This window comes from Musca autumnalis, unplaced genomic scaffold (assembly GCF_047663935.1).
Source record: "Musca autumnalis isolate F117 unplaced genomic scaffold, ASM4766393v1 scaffold_4, whole genome shotgun sequence".
In the NCBI taxonomy this organism is placed as follows: Eukaryota; Metazoa; Arthropoda; class Insecta; order Diptera; family Muscidae; genus Musca; species Musca autumnalis.
Genome location: NW_027411977.1, coordinates 93,082,910 through 93,097,693, shown reverse-complemented (window position 1 = coordinate 93,097,693; position 14,784 = coordinate 93,082,910). Strand labels below are relative to the sequence as shown.

General features: G+C 38.5%; 1 protein-coding gene across 3 annotated transcripts in view; it reads right to left on the bottom strand.

The window, feature by feature from the left end:
- Positions 1 to 9,295: 9,295 nt before the first annotated feature.
- LOC141401686 (SEC14 domain and spectrin repeat-containing protein 1-B) overlaps positions 9,296 to 14,784 on the bottom strand; it is a 134,659-nt gene continuing 129,170 nt past the window's right edge. For all 3 annotated transcript variants that reach the window (XM_073982048.1, XM_073982049.1, XM_073982047.1), the window contains exon 10: positions 9,296 to 10,572. In XM_073982048.1, the coding sequence (XP_073838149.1) occupies positions 9,919 to 10,572 (654 nt within the window). In that variant the 3' untranslated portion in view covers positions 9,296 to 9,918. The remainder of the gene's footprint in view (positions 10,573 to 14,784) is intronic.

Genomic DNA, 14,784 nt, shown 5'->3' with positions numbered 1-14,784 from the left:
CCAAAAATGTATTTGTTTTGTTCAAACATTGTAATCCAAATCCAAAAATACCATCTTTTGTTCCAAACATAGAAAACAAAAACAACTTTCGAATTTCCGCAATATTGTTAAAATCGTTAACAATACCGATTGTAGGAACTATCATAATCTAATTTTGTTTACAAAAAGTATTGTCAATACAGAAAACCAGCCCAGAAATTTTTGATTTGAGTGCATATACTTCTCATATACACTTTTCGCATAACTTGGATATAAATGTCGCGTATAATATTGCAATCATTGATGAACACAATACATGGTTTGCTGCATTGGCTGACAACAAAGACAAACAAAAAGCCACAAGAACCCACCACAACATAAGGAATAATTAAACACCATAACAAACATGAAAAGGAAAGAAGAATGAAACAAAACAGAAACAAATAAAAACAAGAGTCCCACAAGTACATACACACAAAAACAAAGCTAAAGGCAGCATGTCATACAAACACACCACTACTCACCAAAATTGTTTTTTCACCACGGCATCGAATAGCGAGAGAAGAGAAACAAATTTTCGAAGAAAAGAGAGAAATATTGTTCAGTTGACACAAACTATTTTTGGATTTACAATACTACATGAGGAATCCAACAATATGTTAACAATACATATTTTGCTCTTGGAATATTGTTGGATCAAACATATTTTCTTCTCTGCGTGCAAAAAAGGTGGATGCAGTGGAAATTTTGGAAAGTGATACATTAGAAGTGTAATCTTCATTTTGTATTCTCCTACTTTTACCTTGGACAGATGTCCGTCATTTGAATGGTTTAATCAGAAATCGAATAGCAATGTAAAAAACCTGTTTAGCTTCAACGTGTTTTTAACTATGTTTTTTCCTTTACGCGGTCGTAACTACCACGTAAATTAAGTTTTTTTTGCTAAATTTTTGAGCTTTGTACAAAAACATCTAAATTAATCGAGCAATATTCATAGTTACTGGTAAACTACAATAGTTCGCGTATTATAAAAGTGCAAACCTTGGTTTCATGAAAACTAAAAAATTTTGACTTTTCCTCATATACACTTTGATGAGACCAAAAATGAGCCTCATCGACATAACTGTTTTAGACCCCAATTATGTTTGGACGAAATTCGTTTCAGACAATTTGGAGTCCATTTAGCCATGTCCGTCCGTCTGTTAACTCTCGAACGAATCAACAGTTTCAAACCTAATTTTGTGTATCAAAATATTTTGTCCAAACTAAGTTTAAGTTCGAAGATGGACCATATCGGTCCACAACTTCGAGTACCTCCCCCACAAAAGTTCAAAATTTTTCTGTAAAATGCTGTGAACGATAACCATTTTCACATCGTATTATTCCTTCCAGATTTAGCTTGGGTTCGAATATGGACTACATCGGTCCTTTGAAGTGAAGTGAAGTTTAAGAGCTCCTCTCGTATCGTTATGATTTTTTTGAGTAAGTTTTCCTTGGGGCTACCTTTACGACGGTTTAATTTTTTTTCTTGCGCAAGTCCATACTTCCTGAGATATTGGCGTAAAAGCTCCAAGAAACCCTAACGGCACCAACCAAAATGGCAAGGCGCAATATAATTCTCGGAAGAAGGGTCTGATTGGTGCAGACCTTGCAAATCATATTATTTTATCCAGTCTCGTTGCAATATGGAGGATATTGGTCCCGTCCTGAGGATACCTCCCACACAAAATTCGGAATAAGTGAAGTTTAAGAACTCCCCTCGCATCGTTTTGATACTTTTTTGAGTAGATTGTTTAAGCGGCCTAATTTGCAACGGTACAATAATTTTGCGGAGTAAGTCAATACTTCCTGAGATAATGGCCCAAAAGCTCCAAACCCTGCCGGCACATACTAAAATGGCTATTGTGCAAGATAACTCTAAAACTTTTTAAAAAAATTCTTCTGACAATGGTATTAGGCTAATAGACTTTGCAGCTGCTAAAAACATGGTAGTTAGCCGTACCAGATTTAAGCATCTCGATATTCATAAGCGCACCTGGCTGTCTCCGGATCAAAGAACAGGTAATCAAATTGATCACGTTGTCATAGATGGGAGACATTCAATGAGTGTGTTGGATGTACGTTCGTTCCGAGGAGCAAATATAGACTCGGGCTCACTACCTTGTTGCAGCAAAGGTACGTACCCGTCTAAACGTTGCAAATAAAGCACGAACAGATACAACGCGAAAGTTGGACATCGGTAAGCTGCAAACACAACAGATAGCCACAGCATATTCCACTCAATTAGCCCAATTGCTTAATGAAAGCACTCCACGTCCCGATAACATATCAGCGCAATGGCAAAGTACTATCCATTCCATGCAATCATCCGTAAAATCCATACTTGGATACCAAAGACCTCCACCCTCCAGGAGTGTCGTGCTGCTACCGAAGAGAAAATGTGTCATATAGAATTGTAGCAACGCGTATCGCAAGAGGGAGGCATCGGAAGAAAATGAGAGAGTAGAAACGCCTTTTCCTCAGGAAAAAGAGAGAAATGGAAAAGCGAGAGTGTGAAAAAATTAGATCTACAGGAGCCAGAATGAAGTCCGAAAGTTTGACTAAAGAGTAAAACATCAAATTGGTGGCTTTGGTACCGGCACATCCTCCTGTAGAGACCAGCAAGATAATTTGGTAACTGACACAGATAGTGTCCTCAGGATATGGAAATAGCATTTTTCCAAACTGTTGGTGTCCAATAGTAGCAAAGACGACGAAGATACCACATATCCAATCCCAGAAGATGGTATTGAATGTATACCGCACAGCCAAGATGAGTTAAAGTCAGCAATAAACCGGCTAAAGAATAATAGGGCAGAAGGAGCCGATGGATTACCAGCCGAGCTCATCAAAACCGGAGGCGACACGCTGAGAAGGTGTAGGCATCAGCTAGTTAGCACCATCTGGCAGGAAGAACGCGTACCCGAAGACTGGAACCTGAGTATCCTGTGCCCCGTCCACAAGAAGGGAGATAAAACTGTATGCTCTAACTATAGGGGCATAAGTCTACTCCCTATTGCCTACAAGATCGTGTCAGGGATATTGTGCGAACGACTAAAGCCTATGGTCAACGAGATAATTGGACCATACCAATGCGGCTTTAGACCTGGCACGAGGTCCTCAGTTAAAATAGGAAAGAACCTCTCCGAAGAGTTTGGTACCAAACGAGGTTTCAGACAAGGAGACAGCCTTTCGTGTGATCTCTTCAACACCCTGCTGGAAAAGGTTATACGAGAGGCAAACGTCAAAAGAAGTGGCACAACCTACACCAATAGTCACATGTTACTTGCTTATGCTGATGATATATACATCATGGGCCGATCAGTAAAAGAAGTAACCGATACCTTTATGAAGGTCGAAGGAGAATCTGCTAAAGTGTGTCTGGCACTAAACGGCGAAAAGACAAAGTTGATGTTGTCGACGCGCAATGTGTCCATGATTCCTATAGTTATGAGGTAGTAAAAGACTTCGTCTACCTCGGCACCGCCATAAACACAACAAATAACATCAGTTGTGAAATAAAGAGAAGAATTGTGTTGGCCAATAGATGCTACTTTGGCTTAAAAAACAGTTTAAAAACAAGGACACATCTCATCAAACAAAAACAACGCTTTACAAAGCACTGATACTACCTGTGCTAATGTATGGTTCCGAAGCATGGATACTTGCGCAAGCAGATAAGGCAGTGCTTGGAGTGTTTGAGAGAAAAATTCTTCGAAATATATACGAGCCAATCTGCGTTGCGGCGAATATCGACGTCGTATGAACCACGAGCTGTATCTGCTAAATAACGACATCAGCATAGATACACGTATCGAGATACAACGATTGCGTTCGCTAGGTCATATCAAAAGAATGAGCGATGATGAAAATTTCAATGAGAAGTTTTTCTTTGGAAACCTCAACCTCAACAACCCGACGAAAGGGGAAAGGGAAGATGCCTTAATGCCAAATTTTGCCCACTGATAAATTAGTTGTTTTAAAATATTAAAACTACAATGGGATTAAGCGAGACAATTTTGAAAAACAAAATTGTTTTGAAAGTACTATTTTTGTTCAAAGACAAGTGGGAGTTGTACTTGTTTTTCGAGTATGGAAACTTTTTTGCAAAAAAAATTAAAACTGGCAAAAAAGTATATTCTTGCAGGTTCATAAAGAAAGCTTTTATACTTACTAGCAGACAGAGTCCGCATTGGTGACCAATAGATTTGTTTCTTTTGAGAACTTTTATACTTTATAATTCCGTCAAGGATTCCTCCCTATCTGTTTCCAAACGCGATCTAATTATTAAACAAAAAATGGTAAAGTCGAATTCTTCCGCTTTTGAGGATGTATATGTTTTTAGCATTTTCATTGCTGATGGAGAGATCTAGACTTTTTGTATATTTGCACCTCGCCATTAAGACAAATAGCCTTAAATCGTGACGTACCGTGTCACTTCCAACATTCATGTGTACGTGTTCCACGGCACATTCCAGAAAATGTAATGAACATCAGTTCATTAGTTTCCGAGATATAACATATTTAAAAATTGGCAGTGGTCGGGACTTCGGACCCAATTAGAAACATTTGATTGGGAAAGCGTTAATAAGTTTTGCAAATATAGTAATTTTAAAACAATAGGGCCTTTCGAAATTCTTCAGCAAATATATAACCTATTAAAACCACGGGACATTCCTGAACATTTTCTGAAAAATTCTTGAAATTGAGTTGAATAGTTTGGAGAGTATAATGTATTGAAAAGTGAAAAGTGTATCTAAAAAAGTACCTAGGGTCAGAGACACAACCACCAGTCTCCCAAAATGTGTGTTCAGAACTTTTCCCTACATTCCAAAATCCACAACAATATAAATTACATTCATAAAAATATACATTAAAACCTTGAAGGTTTTCTGTAAATTTCATAAAAAACCTTTCTGTAGTTTTTTATATGTTCACGGTGCTCTTGAAAAAATGTTAAATGGAATGTGCTTACACCTTGGAAGTTTTTGCGGATTCTGAAACTACAATGTTCGTAGATGAGAAAAAACAAAAAACAAAAAAAAAATCGCCGGTTAAATAAATCGCGATTTATGTTGAGATTTTTAGGGGTGGTTTAGGTTTTCACGAGTATGCTTAGAAACCGCAAGTCCTATCAAAATGGGACTAAAGAAAATGTCGTAGCTATGAAAATTCTCTACAAGATTGACGTTTATGGCATTTTCGTAGTTTTTACCATTTTGGAGATATAGAAGTTCAAATTGGGACAATGCACTGACTGTATCGCCCCCTTATAAAATTATGTCATGAAGGGTGCGCCTTAACTAACTTTTGATGAGAACCGCTTACACAGAGAAAGTTTTTGTGAATTCTGAAACAGCAGTGTTCATAAATGAGAAAAATCCAAAAACAAGAAAAAATAGCTGTAGGGATTTTTAAATAAATCGCGATCAAAATTCAAATTTTTAGGTGTTTTTTTAGGTTTTCACGATTTGGCTTGGAAACCTCAAGTCCAATCGAAATGGAGCTAAAGAAAATATTGTAGCTGTGAAAATTTTCTAGAGGATTGACGCTTATCAATTGTTCCCAGTCTATACCATTTCTGAGATAAAGAAGCTCAGTTTACATTTTTAGGTTTTTTTGTTAGTGTTTCGCGATTTTGCTTGAATACGGTAAGTCTTATCGATATGGGACCTGAGAAAATCTTAAAGCTGGAAATTCTCTACAAGACTGGCTTAAGTAACTTATCCTAAATATATAAATATATATAGGAGCTATATTCAAATCTGAACCGATTTCGATATAAATTGGCACATATATTTCTAGGCCTATATCCGGCACACATTCTAAATTTCAACGAAATTGGAAATATATAGCGTGTTTGGTGCATAAAATAATGAAATCGGCCGAAAATATAAGTGTATGGGAGGTATATCCAAATCTGAACCGATTTTGATATAATTTGGCACGTTTATTTCCAGACCAATTTTCGGCCGAAAAAATATGTATGTGGGAGCTATATCCAAATCTGAACCGATTTGAATATAATGTAGTAAATTTATTTCTACATCAAATTCCGTCACACATACAAAATTTGGAGATTGTATCTGTAACAGTTCTAAAGATATTTGCATACAAAATCTAACGGGAAATTTCAAAAAATGATATAGCCTATTTTCATTCCGGGCCATGTAGCAATGTACCCTAAACATTTCAGTAAGATCTGTTCAGCGGTTTTCGAGTCTATAAGGCACAAACAAACAAACAAACAGACAAACAAATTTCAATTTTATATATATAGATAAGTTTAAATTGGGAATTTGCAGTCATGACATTGTTTTATAAGGGGGCGATACAGAATTGAATTGAATTTGAATTGTCCCAATTTGAACTTCTATATCTCAAAAACGGTATAACCGACGAGAATACCTTATAGAGCATTTTCAATCTTGTAGAGCATTTTCATAGCTACAACATTTTCTTTAGTCCCATTTTGATAAGACTTATGGTTTCTAAGCAAAATCGTGAAAAGCTTAACAACCCCTAAAAATGTCAATTTAAATCGCGATTTAATTAAAAGCGCTCCGGCGATTTTTTTTTTTTTTTGTTTTTTGATTTTTCTCATCTACGAACATTGTAGTTTCAGAATCCGCAAAAACTTCCAAGGTGTAAGCACCTTCCATTTAAAATTGTGTTTTAAGCGGTCGGGTCTTTAGGTCCCAAAGAAACCTAAATGCTGAGATGCCACCGCCATAAAAGATAATTTTTGCAAATATTATGTTTTCAAGAATACGGCAGGTACCCCGCCCAAAAAAAAAAGAATTGAAACTGTGTTTGCCATACCATACGTTATAAGCACATATTCTCTACTACAGAAAGGAAATATAGTATTTTTTCACGATAGAACACCGGAGCGCATTGTTAATATTATAATTTTTTTAAATATCATTAATAATGCGCTCATGTGTACGAACGTTGAAATATTTAAAATATTATAAAAACCAAACAGATAAAACACAAAAATTCATTTCGGAAACTTTACATAATTTCCTTTTCTGGTAGTTTCCTTTTCTGGTACTTGTATTGTATTTTTCTAAGAAGAAAAGATCCCGAACAAAAACACTTTTTTGATTTTTAATGCGATGACAGAAATTCGCTGCGAAAAAAGAAGTTATGCAGTTATGCACTTCTCTACATTTACCATTATAAAATCAAACAAGTGAGCAAAGGCTATAGTCGGGACGGGGCCGACCATGTGATACCCTACACCACTACCCCTGTGCATAAGCTTTTCACTGGTAAACATTTCTTTTAGGAAATATAAACCGACTACCACCAAAAATAATATGCCTCTTTGTCTCTGGGACCCCCATAAGCAACCAAAATTTCGTGACCATCCGATCATAATTACGACCTGTAGCTTGATTGCAAAAAAATGGAAGAATTGGATGCATTACCGACTATTGTGGGTTCTCCCTTGTTTGACCATCTTCGCCAACTGCTTTACACCAATGTAAAGGTAATATTTTCTTCTTCCATTGACAGGCTTTGTCGTTGGAATACCCCTACTAGAAGCCAATATATTCACAAAGAATAACACTTTGAATTTGTCTCCAAATGAGTTTTTCCCCATTCCGACCCCTAAATATTATCCGGCTATCACCAAAATCAATAGGCTTCTTCCAATGTGGGACCCGCATCAACTCCCAAAAAATTCGTGACGATTCGATTAAAATTGCGACCTGTAGCGTGATTACAAACAAATCGGAAAATGGGATGCATTACCGACTATTGCGATATCTCTGTTGTTTGAGTAGCTACGACAACCTACTTTACATCGTTGTAAAGGTGATATTTTCTACTTTCCTCGCCAGGTTTTGCTTTTGATATACCTCTTAAAGAAACAGAGATTTTGGCTTTGAAATAAAACGTAGACCTTTTCTCCAAATAAGTTTTTGCCCATTCCGACCCTTGAATATTATCCGACCATCATTAAAATCAGTAGGCTTCTTCCTCTGTGGGACCCCCATTAACCCCCAAAATTTCTTGACCATCCGATCAAAATTGCGACCTGTAGCGTGATTACAAAAAAATCGGAAAATGGGATGCATTATCGGCTATTGTTATATCTTCGATATTTGACCACCTACGACAACCTGCTTTACACCGTTGTAAAGGTGATATTATCTACTTTCCTTCTCAGGTTTTGCTTTTGATATACCTCTTAAAGAAACAGAGATATTGGCTTTGAAATAAAATGTTGACTTTTCTCCAAATAAGTGTTTGCCCATTCCGACCCCTAAATAGTATCCGACCATCACCAAAATCAATATGCTTCTTCATCTGTGAGACCCCCATTAACCCTGAAATTTTCTTGACGATCCGATCAATATTGTGACCTGTAGCGTGATTTCTAAAAAAATAGAAAAATGGGATGTATTACCGACTATTGCGATATCTCCGTTATTTGGTTACCTACGCCGACCTAGTTTGCATCATTGTAAAGACGGGATCTTCTACTTTCATAGTCAGGCTTTGCTTTTGGAAAATTTTCAACCAAAGCTGTGATATTTGTCAATATAATTAAAATCGCAAAAATGAAAATTGGGGTTTTAATTGCTACTATTGCGATATCTTCGTTGTTTGATCACCTACGAGCACCTACTTTACATCATTAGAAAGGTGATATTTTCTGCTTTTATTGTCAGGTTTTGCTTTTGGTATACCTTATATAGAAGCTGAGATATTGGCTATGGAAAAAACGTTGTCTTTTTATCCACTTAAGTTTTTTGCCCTTTCCGACCCCTAAAAATTATCCGACCATCACCAAAATTAATAGGCTTCTTCCCCTCCGGGACCCTCATCAACATCCAAAATTTCGTGACGATCCGATCAAAATTGCGGCCTGTAGCGTGATTACAAGGTTTAGATGGACAGACGGACAGACGGACGGACGGACGGACGGACTGACGGACACACATAGCCAGATCGACTCAGCTCGTCGAGACATTCATTTTGATATATATAAGTATGGGTCTACGACCATTATTTCGATGCGTTACAAACTTTTTGGCCAAAACCAACTTATAATACCCTCCCCACATAGTGGTGTAGGGTATAAAAATTAAGTGGCTCAATGAAACCAATGGTATTGTCGTCTTCCATGGATAACAACACCGAATTGGTATATCAAAACCCTTGCAAATTTATTTTTTATAGTGTTGCTTTCCTAATAAACACTCCAGACTTGATAAAATATTGCAAATTTTCCACTGGGCTATAACGTTCTTTTTGAAGATTTTTTTTAATTTTTATATTTTATTTAAGAATATATATGCTAATTCATATAAATGTATTCACTATTTTATTTAACTAAACTTCAATATAAAACATAAATCTATGTATGTTAAGAAACAATATTGACTAACATTTTTGATTAGGTTAATTATGTTAAATGCAACATTATATTACACAGTTTTTTTTTTTTCATATAAATAATAAAAATATATTAATTTTAAAACAAAAGTCACAATGTGACACTAAAATTATATATTAATAAATATTTGGAATTCTCAATATATATTTATATGTTTAAAAATAAAAACGTAATTAATAAATTAAAATAACAGCATGCGAAAATTTCGAATATTAATAATAATGTTTTTTTCTACAAATACAATTTCAAATTATAGACATACAAAATAAATCACAAGCCCACGCACACATCACAACTGTATGCGTGCCTGGTCCATATGAACGAAAAAAAAAAACAAACAACTATTCAACATAAAAAATAAATTAGTAAAAAAGTAACAATAAATATAAGCAAGGGCATTGACAAGTTCATGGTTAGTTTTGAACAAAAAACTTTACACGTGACAATCAAATAGAAAGCGTTTCAATGGAAATATTATCTTTTTCTCATAAAAATCCTTTTATTGTTTGTTTTGTTATATTCTCATAATATTTACTGCGACGCCAAGCAGCATTGGGCTTGGCGGTTGTGGCATTAAGATTAGTATTGCATTTTGTTTTACTAGCAGGAGATGTTGTCGATATTGAAGCATCATCATATACATCACAAGAAGAGCTCACCTCTGGTGTCACGGACAATGGTGCTGTGGCGCATTCGGTCAGCACTTCCAATGTGGGGGCATCAACAATGCCAGCCACCTCTAATTCAGTTTCTGATTCAACGGGTATACTGTCCACAAAGAGTTCTTCAGTTTCTGCTGGAGTGGGTGTATCACTTTCACTGTGCAAATCTTCAATATCAGCCAAACTACTAGGATCTTCAAGATCATCGTCGTCGTCCCCGTCCAAGGGACCATCACCACTGTCAGACAATTTTGTGGGTGTTTTATTTGCATCCTGTTGGGCGGAGATAAAACTTTGTTCCGATTCATCAAATGACATATTGAACGGTGAATTAACATCGGGCATATCAAAAGCCAGTGTTGAATCATCACCCTCGCTATAATCGAATGAACCCTTGTTACAGCTCATGTAGGATGATGTACGTCCCTCGGAAGCCGTAACAAATGAATCATCTTCTGTTGAACGGGAATGCCAATCCTGAAAAAAGAAATTAAATTTGATTAAAATCAGGGTTTTGTAATTAAAGATAGTTGCTATTTGCCAGTTTTTAAATTTCCGAATTGCTGAATAATAAGAAGGGTATCAGCATGGTAGCATGCCTACCCTAACAGTATTCAAATGTATGGAGTATTTAGTTGCATTTAGAATTCGAATCCTGCAGTGATTTAAACACAGGTTAGAATATCTTGGGTTATACGTAGTTCATTGCCATATTAAGGGAAAAATAAAAATTCGACATAAAAATTTGCGTTCGGGTAGCAGAATGCACGTTCCGAGACATATTCACTGCTGCAGTCACTCGTCATATCCCTGCTGATCAAATACCCGAAGTGAGACCAAACTTTACGGGATCAGCAAAATTAACGTGATGAGCATCGTCGTGCAAACCCCAATGATTCCAGAGTCTGGGAGCTGACAGGTTGGTCGGTGAGCAGAAGCCGAACAAGTTCTTAAATCATCTGCAGAGTTGCAACATTGGAACCGGAATGTAAATTGTGAGCAACGGTTAAGTCACTCTCGACCCATGGAAAGGAGGAAGATAGGACCTCAGTCACGTTTGGCGACGTTACGCTGACTTATCCGAAGAGGTCCGCTAGTTATTTCAATCCACAGTTTATCGGGTACCCCGGGAGTGACAGGGAGAATAGAAGAATACTACGTCTCATTAAATTTTTTCCTGCCGAGGAACCATCACTATTAATGGATGATGTTTCGTATGTCATCAAGAACTCTAAATTTTCAAGCGTTGGGTCCTAATGGAATCTCTATGGTAATGCTGAAACAGCTGGATGAGGCGGGAGTCGATTTTGTCACTAAAATGCTCAATCTGTCTCTAGCCACCCACATCGCTCCCCAAGTCTGGAAAATGGGCAGGGTGGTCCCGTTACTAAAGCCAGGCAAGAATGCCAGCAAAGTTGAATCGTACAGACCGAATTCGCTTTTATCGCCCGTAACAAAGACCCCTGCGGTTTTAGTCCTCCTCTAACGTCAGATATAACTATACAGTTGCCGATCATCTCTTGACATATCAAAAGCCTTTCATCTGTCGCTGTTGGAGGACAAAGAATAGACAACCCTCCGGCCAAGTTTGAAACGTTGGATAATGTGTGGACGGCAGTCGTACGTGGAATTCAGGAACAGGAAGCTCAAGCCCCGTAGAGTGAAAAAGGGAGTTCCCCAAGATGGGGTGATATTGTCGGAACTGTTTAACCTCTACCTCTCCTGTATTCCGCCCTCTCCCGACGACTTTCAGATGGTATGCAGATTACAGTACGATCTTGGCGTCAGATATCTTCCCTGATGTCATTTGTAAAAGACTGAACTTCTATTTGACTGATCTTAGCACCTTTTACCACGTGAGGAATATGCACTTATCCGCCAATAAATCTACGGCTTCCCTGTTGACCACATGGACGGCAGAGGTGAGAACAGAGTTGAATGTCATAGTCGAAAGAAGCAGAATTCCGACCACAAACTACCCCAAACTTATAGTGGTCACATTCGCCAGCATGTTTATGTCGTCCGCGAATACCACAGTTGTCTGAGATGTAGGAACAAGGTCCATATATTGCCAGCCGGCAGCACTTGGGGTGCCTATAATGAACCCTTGATGACCACATCTAACTCGGTAGGTCGGTCTGTGGTAAGCTATGCGGCACCTGTATGGTTTGCGAATATATGCAAGTGCAACGCGATGGAAAAAAGTCAGGGAGCCTCCAGATGTATTCTGTGGACCATCAGCATGAGGAGGCAAATATTCTTCCAATACAGCAAGGCAATGGTATGCTTTCGTTGCAGTATTTGCTCGGGTGCTACCGCGGATAGGAGCGCACCCCCCTCCCCCTCACGTTGGCTTGTCAGAAGTGATCTTTATAATCTAGAAAGAGATGAACAACATTACAAGAAATAACACCTAGATCAATAAGCAACTATCGTGTGATTGCGGCCCTCGGAGAACATCCCCCATCTATCGCAGCTGAGAAGCGTCAGCTGCCACGACAAACCAGAGTAATTTTGGCTCAACTACTTTCCGGATGGTGCAACCATCTAAATTCCTACAGGGCAAGGATCGATTACATCGGCGGCACAGGACCGCACGACAAACTGCACCTTTTGAACTGCCCAGCCAAACCAACACAACTAACTCCTGGTTACATTCCATCGAAGCAACCACATTCCTTGAACTGGAAATAGACCCAGAGCCATAATAAGCAGAAAGCGAACGTGCATAAATACATATCAACTACTCTTACAACAACATAGTCTACACAAAACAGAATTATCGCATTGTGAATTTATGACAATAGCATATCATTGTCATTGACATAAATGGATGAGAAACTCGGGCAATGTATCTGTTCCGCTGCCAGATCCACATGTAGGGGATGGGTTCACTTCCAAGGCTGGTCTGATCTTAACCGCCTCCACGACTACCTTGATAGGAATTATGTTGATGCTTGCTGCACCAGAACATCTCCCAGTGTGTCTCCAAATTCGTTGGCGGAATACTAGACACGCCGCAGTTGTATGGTTACAGCGAAGGAAGAGGAGGATTCGCATACCTTATACTGCAATCTGTCCGGTATAGACATATTCCGCTTGAGCTTGAAAGTTAATTTTACCCCCAAGAAAATATATGGCGGTAACAGTAAATTGTAGGGACTGCTGAAAAAGAGTTGCTTACACATTAAGCAACACCGCCGATGAATAATTATACCCTATATTTTATATGCCTGATATTAGTTTCTTTTTGAAATGCAATAACCGTCCAGTGCTAGGGACTTTAATGATCATCGTGAATTCCGTCCCAGACAATGTTCAGAAGGGTACAGCGCTGGACAAGAAAATTTTATGGCACCATATTTTGCATGGTGAACGAAGACGCTTCTACGAGGATAAGAGGAGATCGAATTTTCCGGGCATCATCAAAACAGCAGCTGTTGTTACATACCTGCTGGTTGAATACCCGAAATGCAGCAGAGGCGACGGGACCTGTAGACGAGCATGAACAACTTCGTCGTACGGACCCATTTGAGCACCCCGGTGGTGATAGGGCGAAGTGAAGGGTGCTACGGCACTTATATTACCCGCTATAGGGGCCAGGCAATGATACTATCAGAGGCGAATCATACAGGTTGAATTCCCTCTTGTCGCCTGTAGAGAATATTAGAGAGCTACCACTTATCCCCTTGATAAGAAGGAGTTTCCCAGTTGCATCAGCATGGATTCGGAAAAAATTCACAAATTACATGTCATATCTACACATATCATTCGAGGACTAAACAAGCCATGCGACCAAACAGTCATGGAGGCGCTAGACCTATCGAAGACTTTCGATACCGTCAACCATGCATATGGAGAGTTCGAAAACAAGTTTGAAACGTTAGATAGCCAATTATATGTGTGGACGCCAGTCGTTTGTGGAATTCAGAAATATGACGTCTAAGATCCGTAGTAATAGTAGGTAGGGGTATATCTCCGGAACTCTTAACCGCTACGCCAATGAAATTCCACACCCTGCAGATAGCGTAGAGATGATAAAGTATGCTTAGGCTTGTGCGATCTTGTACAATGTGATAGGTTTTCCATCTGAAGAATATAAAAATATCCTCCGCTAAATCACCTGCCATATTGCTCATTACCTGGACGTATATTGTCTTGTGTGAAGACATGTTAATTTTTTTAACACAAGCCAAGCCTAATTGCGACAAGATCAGTAGTAGGAACAAGGTCTTTAAATCGCTGGACGGCAGCACTTGTTTTTCTGAAATGAAACCTTGTTGACCTCTTTTAAAACAATAGGCCGGTCTGTGGCGCTAGTGTAATATGCAAATGTTATCGCTATTCAGTGGAATAATATTTAAACCTGCCAGAATGCTGCCCTGAGGACGACAACACTAGGAGACAAACATTTTACCGGTGCATCAGCACAATAGAAGTTGTCGTAGCAGTACCTGCTTGAGGGTTATTGCCGTGGCATCCCTGCCACAAGTTAGTGGACAGACTTCCCCACCCAGCCATGTCAGGGGAGATCTCCATGATCTAGGGAGATATGCACAAGCGGGAACCTCTAAATCAGCGGGCCTATCAGGTAGACCTGAATAACATTCACACTGATGCACATAACTGATAAACATATGTATATGAACGAACGAAACTATTTGCGTTGCTACAACAACAACCAAAATA